The sequence below is a fragment of the Lytechinus variegatus genome, chromosome 15 (assembly GCF_018143015.1).
Source record: "Lytechinus variegatus isolate NC3 chromosome 15, Lvar_3.0, whole genome shotgun sequence".
In the NCBI taxonomy this organism is placed as follows: domain Eukaryota; kingdom Metazoa; phylum Echinodermata; class Echinoidea; order Temnopleuroida; family Toxopneustidae; genus Lytechinus; species Lytechinus variegatus.
Genome location: NC_054754.1, coordinates 16,301,653 through 16,310,992, shown reverse-complemented (window position 1 = coordinate 16,310,992; position 9,340 = coordinate 16,301,653). Strand labels below are relative to the sequence as shown.

General features: G+C 36.3%; 1 protein-coding gene across 3 annotated transcripts in view; it reads right to left on the bottom strand.

Annotated features, from left to right (window-relative positions):
- Positions 1-1,297: 1,297 nt before the first annotated feature.
- Positions 1,298-9,340, bottom strand: part of LOC121428318 — a 47,938-nt gene continuing 39,895 nt past the window's right edge. For 2 of the 3 annotated variants that reach the window (XM_041624876.1, XM_041624874.1), the window contains exons 16-17: positions 8,553-8,867; positions 1,298-6,943 (exon numbers count right to left, since the gene is read on the bottom strand). In XM_041624876.1, coding sequence (XP_041480810.1) covers positions 6,740-6,943; positions 8,553-8,867 — 519 coding nt within the window. In that variant the 3' untranslated portion in view covers positions 1,298-6,739. The remainder of the gene's footprint in view (positions 6,944-8,552; positions 8,868-9,340) is intronic. The other variant, XM_041624877.1, reaches the window with a different exon arrangement.

Below are 9,340 nucleotides of genomic sequence, written 5' to 3'. Positions count from 1 at the left end.
GGATCCGTGCCTGTTTTTCGCCAACTCCTTGAATTCCCTTTCAACAAGCTATCATTTAGCATACCCACAAAAAATAACATCCACTGGAAACGGGTAGATTAAATTGAATTTTATTTTTACTTTTGACAACACACTCATGACAGTTCTAATTTAACACAAGAATACATGTAGTGTAACCTATTGATGTGGGACATTTACAGTAATAGCAAACAACAAAAATATGAATGCAGGGATATGGAGGCTAGATAACCAAACTTATCAAAAATTCTAAATGTAAATAACATAAAAGAATGTACCCCAACAATGGTAATCCTTAGTATAAGGTAATAACATTCAACGAAATCTACAATTTATAATATGCTAAATGGGCACAAACATCTATCTCGCAATGCAAGATCTCACCCGCTTGGTTATGGGGCTGGTAAAACAAAGCTTGGATATTAAAGGGGAAGTTCACCCTGACAAAAAGTTTATTGTAAAAATAGCAGAAAAAATAATTAAAAAAATTGCCGAAGGTTTGAGAAAAATTCATCAAATAATGAAAAAGTTATTAGAATTTCAATTATTTGATTTGTGACGTCATATGCGAGCAGCATTTCTACATAGCGAATGATAAAAAATCAATGAAATGTCATTTTCTCAGAAAATTGAAAATGGTTTTCACTGTAACTTTTGTAAATCAATAGACAAATCATTTCACACCCGATCATGAATAGAAAACAAAATTAAGTCATCAGGAACCATACAAAATTTGAAATTCATACATTTTATATTACATAACACATGGGGCAGCTGCTCGTTTATGACGTCACAAATCCCAAATTTTGAACTCTAATAACTTTGTTACTCTTTAACAGATTTTCCTCAAACCTTCACCAATATTTTTTACTATTTTTTCTGCTATTTTTACAACAAAGTTTTCTTCAGGGTGAACTTCCCCTTTAAGCAGTTGATTTGTAAGAGTGATCGCACATAAGCAATCAATAGTAGAATTCAGCACTAAGATCAATCCTTAGGCTTTGTGTAAAAGGAACCATGGAGTGCTATTCTGGTTCAAGCCTCACATCTAAGATGTATTATGGATGTAATTAAATAATCTCAGGGAGTCAAGCTCACAGAGCATTTCAACTCCATATTACTCTGTAATTAGAGGATAAAAAATAATCTCAAGGTTTTTATTTTCAAGTCTTAGAAATAAATATGAATTACATGAAGAGTTCGGTCAGTGATTGTCACCGACTATTTGCATTCGGCCAATGTGATGCAAGATTTTTCAGTAGCTTATAACATCTGACTGTTGGCATTCACTGACACAAACCTTCATGGGACACTACCCACATGATACATCTGGGATATACCAGTATCAAGGTCAAAACTTTGAATGGAAATATACTTTTAATGACTAGATCATATATCACAGGGAAATAATCTCGATGATTCAAGATGAAAAAGAAATCTCATTTCTATGATTATCATATCATACTAAAAAAAAATAATCAAACGATGTTTGATAATTGTATGGGAGGCGATTATTATTCATAAACTACATTTCAGACAGCCGAGAAGACAAATCAGTTGACATAAAAAAAGTCAATTATAGAATCAAATGACTCAATCACTATAGTTATACAACACACACTAAATGAAATGATGATACATGCAATAAACAAAGGGTATCTATCTTACAGGTACATGGATGTAGAACATAAGTATGTAGCAGTATACACATAGCCAACAACAAGACAATGATAATGTTACCTATACATACAAACTTACACTACAAGCTTTAATACATTCAAGTGTACAATAACTAGCAAGCATTTTCAATTATCTAGTGCAGTAAAACCTACCACTAAATCACAGCATAACAAAACATGTATATATAGCCCTTCTATGTGTCCTAAAGACACAATGAAAAGTTACAAATATATCAAAGTCACCCACAAACAATTTGAATGGTCATAGTCTTCACATCTGACTTTTAAAGTGTACACATGTGTTTTTATCAAAACATAACGACCCAACATGGCTCTCTTAAAAAAAAAGAAGACTTCTCACTCTGAAAGTCCTCTCACAAACTGTCTTTGAATGCCAGTTTAAAGAAGAGATGCCTTTGCTTGAAAACTGGAACAGCATCTCGCTCAACTTGGAAACCCTACAAATTCTCTCATAACATATGACAGAATATAGACTTCTGAAAATTGATTTTGACACCACTAACTTGTTAGAGTCTAAAACAGTGCTTCTTGCAAACATGCAATAAGGCAGGAAAAAAATGTGCCTTTAAAGGTGCTTTAACGAATAGAAAGGTAGAATGGAGTGGAATGGAGTGGAGTGGTGGAATAATGGACATCATTTACTAGAATCTTCAAAATTTCACTATCGAACAACTCTCACTGACAAATAAAATGTTAAAATGAAACAATTAACTAGTGAATTTCCAAAAAGGTTTGGCACTGATTACTTTTTTTCCCTGGCCAGAGGGAAAAAGATGCCATCAGTAAGTGTCAGTAATCACTATACAATCTCCATTGTTTTGTGAAACGCTGCCCAATTTATACTCCAAAGATCCCATGTGCGAATTCTTTGTGCTTTTGGCATGGGACAAATAAATGTGATCTTCAGAGATGAAAGGAAAAAAACAAGCCTTTAATATAAAGACAGTACTTTTTAAAGTTAATTTCCTTATAACTTTACTATGCTTTATATGACCTAAAACAAAACAAAGTGACAAGGATGGGTGCATGATGGAAGGAGGGGATAATTATATAATATTGACTGGCCTTGAGGGGAACATCAAATATATTGCCAGCAAAAGAATCATATTGGCCCGAGTCTTTAGACGAGGGCAATATGGGTCATTTAAGGGCAATATATTTAATGTTCCCCGAAAGACGAGCTAGTCAATATTTCTATTATCATCCAAATCAGATATCTAGAGCAAAAACCATGATAATGGGGATATTTCTTTTTAAAATAGAGTTCTATTGTGTCATGTTAATATCAGGGTCTAGGCTCTGCACTTTACCATTATGACATACTTGCAAGCTCCCGGATCCAGTGTTGTCTTTATTATGACGTATATTGTTGGTGCGCGGATCATTATGAAGCGTATCTCTTTATACGCATCCTCAAATGCCCGGATGTGAGACCAGGGAAAATACATAGGTATATTTTACATCGCCTCTGCATGCAAAGTAAATACGCGCATTGAGACCGAAGAAAATACAAACAATATACCTATCCCTTCCTGATATTCAGAGAATGTAGGGCAATGCGGTTTTGTAAATGACCAGCTCAGATGTCTGATATGGGTGATATTACATTATATGGAATAATGGAATAAAGGTGAATTCAAACCATGAGAAATGAAGAAATTACACTTACAAAGAGTATTGAATAATTTGACTAAATGAATTAGAAATGTCAAATATCTAATCCATTACATTTGCTCCTGTTACAAATATTGCTCCTACCGAACACCCACACACTAAGCCAATATCTTTAACCTTCAATCATAATCCTTACGTCATTCTAAATAAAAAAAAAATAAAAAAATCGCAAGTTGCGTCCCAAACCTTCATATCATATCTTCAGAGATATAAGCGGCAAAGTAATTGTCGCAGAGGCAGATGTCTCGTTACCCAAATATTGACATATTCCAGAATTTTCTCTGACTTACCGCATATACCAGAATATGTAATCCAGAAAAACAACTTCCTTTTTCCCGAAAATAAGAATCGGGTGTATAAAATAAGAATTGCTGAAAGGTGTGCATCATCTAGAAATACACCTCGAAAGAGTATCCTTTCAATACAGGCCCTAATTAATGCGCCAATTCCTTGTAAGTTTATCAAGCCCTATTTCAATGTATGAATAAGAGCTGGTATTCCACTCCTAGAGTGACCCTACATGGTAAAAATACAATCTTGCAAGGATTAAAATAGGCATACATGTACATGAAATGAATATACTTTACATATAATACATGCGTATTCATAATTCAATTTTTAAGTTGATACAGTATAAGTATGATCACATTATTATATCATACATTATGATAAGCAATCATCAAATGCATTTTCTTTCAGACTACCAGCATCATCTTAAAAAAAAAAAATCTCAAATTGCTAAGCATAATTTGAAGTAAATCAATGGGCAATGAAAAGCCATGGATGACATCAAACACTTATTTTGAGAATAATATCACTGAGAAAGATAATACGATTGTAACTGCTTAAATAAATTGGTAAATATATATCACTGCTGGTTAAACACAGAATAAGGTACCAAAGTTATGAACTTATTTACAGTAGTAAAATGGTAGATACAAAATCCATTATACAATGTAAATAGCAGAGTTAAAGCTATATAAAACACAAAAAGTAAATTAAGGCTTTTCATGCTCTTTGATTATTAACATTCAAAACAGCTAACAATAAATACCAGCTGCTCCTTACAATCTCTTCAGTAGCTTCTTTCATCTCTGCATTATAAAGTCAATAGAGTTATTCCCATTTACCTTGACACACATTTTTGGACCATCTCATCTTGTTTGTAGGAAGACTACACTTACCATTCATATCAATAATAAAGTGGTTAATGACCATGATTCTGAACAATCAATGGGGGGAGGGTTCAAATCCCATTAAAGCAGTTCCATCCTTTAAAAAGGCATTCATTGCACATACATGTACATTTACTGTTATCCACCAAAGGTGATACAAGTACTTGATAATTTCTTGAAATCTAAATTACAGTAAAACACAGCTAAAGCAATGAGTAGTCTCAGGCCTCATATTTGGACATTCTTTTAGGACAAGACTAATTTTCAACTAAGCGCATTTCTATCTTACGACACACATGGGGGGGGGGGTGAAGTGAATCAAGGCCAGTTAACTAGGCATCTAGTGGAGGTGCCGTGGCTGAGTGGTCTAAGGCGCCTGGCTGTACATGGAGTCCAGGGTGCGATCCCCGGCACCTATGCCCGTGAGCAATGTATTTAATGGAAAATGCTTTTTAATCCTGCATTCAAATAAATGGAGATGCTACATGCATTATTGGTAAGTGTGCACTTTAAAACAAAAGAAATAAGTATAGCCTGTAATAGTATTAGATTGATTCAAGCCCTTACGGATGATAACTTCAAAGCCAGTTGACTTGAAATTGTATGCTGTTAGTATCATCATCACAAATTAGTTGTTGCCAACTCACTGAAAATAAAAGAATGGTAGACATATATTGGAGAGAAAACCAGAAAGCATTCTTACATAGTAAATTTGCCTCAGGTTACTTCCAATTTAGATTTGCCACTAATTTTCAAGATGGATGGAGATAAAGCTATTGAAATTTCAAAATCAGCTTTCAACATTTCTTTTTTCAAAGGCTTGACCTTTGACCTTGACCATGACATATTTTTTGTGCAGGAATAAAGTGTAAGTCATTTGGATTCTAAAACAAATGCAAATGATTTCCATAATTTAAAGCTTTTAGGTTGGATTTGGAATACATCAAAGGAATAATACCGACCTTGCCCATCACCGTCTGATGATTTCTGCTTACAGAAAATATCAGAGTATTAAACATTAATACTGCTTAATTTTCAGAAGGCCAAAATTGATTATGGGACGTGAGAGATGAATATGACTGCAGAAGTTGACCAGTGTCATTTACAAAATGACAAAATCATGGCATCATACTGCCATCTCTCCTCCTTCGCCTCAATGATTTTGGTCAAGTTGGTATTGCTGATTTCAAATTCAAGGACAACAGAAAAGGTTGTTTTTTTTGTACGGCTAGAAGGACCTTGAATTATTTTCAAAGAATGAAGTAAATTTATAGTAATGAGTGTAGTATGAGTGTAAATATCCTGTTCTCAAGATTCAGGGAAAATAAACTTTACTTCAGGTTAAAACGCATCCTTTCTACCATTCCATAAACCTTTAATATACAACTGTTTTCCAGCAAATAAAGAAAAGAATTTGCGATTTTAATACAGCAGACATTACACACAAAACAATTTAAAATGGTATTTTTTGCAGTTAGAATAAATTTTATGTATCAATGGTATATATTGCCAATTATATGATTATATGAGTGTGAAACAATACAAATAAGGATCAATGAGGAAATAGGAAATATCCTGCTCCCCTATATAGTCCTCTGTAAGAATACATATCAAATGCTTATACATGCATGTAAAGAAATAGTGAACAGTGCAATCAACTAGTAAATCAGCATGACACAATATAATAGTAATGACAAATATACGTAACAGCTTTCCAGCAGTGGTATTAGACTCAGGGGTGTGAGTGGTCACAAATGAAAAGATCTGTAAAAAGCAGAAGAGTATTAAAAAAGTCTGAAATAGAAAGAGCTCCCATACTTTTTGTATAGAGGAAAGCCAAATATAAGCTGAAATTCAGCTGAAAATCATAACAAAAAAATCTGAAATCAGATAAAAATCTGAACTCTCACACCCCTGTAGACTTCTCATATAGAATCAACTTTGATTTTAAGCATACAAGTCACACTTACTTGGGGAGAGCATCACTTCTTAATTGCTGAACTCCCTTTACATTTAAACCTACCAACAGAGGTGTCATTATCATACCCCCTGGCCATCTAAAACCACACAAGGGGTACTTGCTGTACCCCTTGGTACATTCAAACCCACCACCAGAGGTACTTAACTGCTTTACCCCCTGGCCATCTCAAACCCAGCATACAAGCTCCAGCACTAGGTGTAGTTGTTGTACCTCCTGGACATGGCCTCCCTCATGGCCACCTCTCTGGCCATCTTTCTGTCTTGCTCCTCCTGCAATCTCTTCTGCTGCTCCATGCGTTCCATCTGGTCATGTTTCCTTTGGACTTCCTCCAAGTGTCGCAAGTAATCTTCCCGTTCCTTGTCCTGCACCTGCTTGGCATACTGACGATCTGCTTCCTGCACATTCAACACAGAACACCAAATACGTCAATTATTTTGTCAATCCATGCCACAGACTACAAAGGCCAAAGCATAGGGTGAGCTATTGAAGGAAATTTAGAAAGGACTTGTGTTAAGCAAAGGCAATTGACTTGGGTGCTCCCCTAAACTTGCGTTGCTGCCCAGGACTCGTCCTTGTAATACTAGGCAGACATGGGTACTCTCCAAATTTGGGTAGAATGGGGTCGCAACAGCACTCCAAATAAAAGGGGAAAAATAAATTATGCACCTACCTCGAGTATATGGATGAAGGTCTATTGTGACACAGAATCCTGACATCGAGGCACAAACTGGACCCTCAAAAAAAAGAAAAGTTAGACCTCCATGTCGCGTTTGATCTCGGCATTGATCGGCCATTTTGTTTTCAATTTTGAAAGAACAAACGAGACAGAACTTTCCTTTTAAGGATTCAGATTGTGCCTCGATGTCAGGATTCAGTGTCACGATAGACATTCATCCATATATCGGGGTAAGTGCATCATTTACTTTTTCCCCTTTTATTTGGGGAGCTTTCGTGAACACATTCTACCTCATTTTGGAGAGTACCCGCTGCCTAATATTACACGGACGAGTCTGTACATATTTTCTTCCCAATATGAGCAAACCAAATGCCAATTATATAAATTCATCAAAAAGAAACAAGGTTTGACACCACTGAGGAAAAGATGTTATGTGAAAGAATCGGTAATTTCCACTGTCACATCTTTACGTTTGAGTCCTGCCTTTTCTGTGAGTCTTGTTCACACCAGCGTGATGTCGCTTTTGTTCGAACCGCTAGCAATTGCCTTCTGAAGTCAAGAAAAGGGTTCAAGCACTAGCACAGGGTTATGCACTTGAAATAAAGCAATTGCTAAAGCATGATCTTTTGCTTGGCTCGCTATTGCTTGTGCTTGAAGAAATTGCAATTGCAAGAAGTAGCAATTGCTACTATTTATGCATCTGACCCACTAACCTAATCTAACTGAAAATCCAGATTTTATTGTTCAAAACAGACATCAGAAATGAAATACTCTGAAAATTTTGTCTACCCAATTGATCGTGGGCCCAGCAGCCGCTGTGCAGCGCCAGAGTGACGAGGCTCTATCCCTTTAATTGTTGAACGCCAAACAAGGTAGCAGCAACTCCCATCTTTTAACGTCTTGGTCTGACGCGGCCAGGGTTTGAACTCTCGACCTCCTGGTTGTGAGACGGATGCTCTACCAACTGAGCCAACACAACGGTAGGTACGGGTACAGAAATTATATCTCTATACCTGGCCAATCATCCTTAAGGATGCCTTAATACAAATTGAATTACAAAAAGCAGGAATAAAGACTTTTTTTCAAGGGCGGATAATCAATTGTTCCATTTTCCCTATTTCAAAAACAAAGCTTTTGAGGATTTTGAAAAAAGTGAGGGACATAAATAATCTATTCTTTTGGACGTGTGCATCACAAATGAACCATACTTCAAATATATCGCTCATTGTGGATTTCCCTGAATGAAACTCAAATCCAATATCATTCATATCACCACGCACCTCCCGTCCTAAGGAGAAGAAACAAAAAGATGCTAGGATATGACTTACCATCATCTGCCTCTTGTTTGACGGATGAATCCCTGGCCTATCTATCGGTCCATGGCAAGCTGCTGCAGGTACCGGAGGGCCATACCTAACCTGCCTGCCCCCAGCAGGGACAAGATGAGGGTACTGGGGCCGAGAGCTGGGGTATGCATCCATTGGGTGCTGGTCCACGTACTGGTAACCTGAGGCGTGGTCTGGGCTACCCCCCTGTTGTACCCATCGATCCCTGGGGTGATGGTTGGGTGGATGGGCGAAACGGGATAGCATCGACTCCTGCATCTGAACAGCCCTGCTTTCAGAGTGGGCTGGAATGGTCTGCTAAAAGGACAAAAAGGAAATTGCTGTGACACAAGGGCTTGAATTTCATAGCAATTTACAGTTAAACAAATCTTTTAATATTCTATGAGCGTCAAAATCTTAATAATCCTACTAAAAGTCAAATTTCAATCATATGTGAGTACATATTCAGGTTTTAACCCCCAAATTTCTGCATTAAAATTATTTTTTTAATACAAAACAACCTTAAATAATAAAATCTTAATAATCCTACTAAAATTCAAATTTCAATCATATGTGAGTACATATTCAGGTTTTAACCCCCAAATTTCTGCATTAAAATTATTATTTTCTAAATACAAAACAACCTAACCGTGTTAAAGAAAGAACCATTTTGTGAAATTATCTGAAGAGACTCGACGTTTCGGGCAGGTTGACTGTCTTTCAACCTGCCCGAAACGTCGAGTCTCTCTACTGTTACTACTCATCATCTCTACTCACCGACTCAAGCCAGC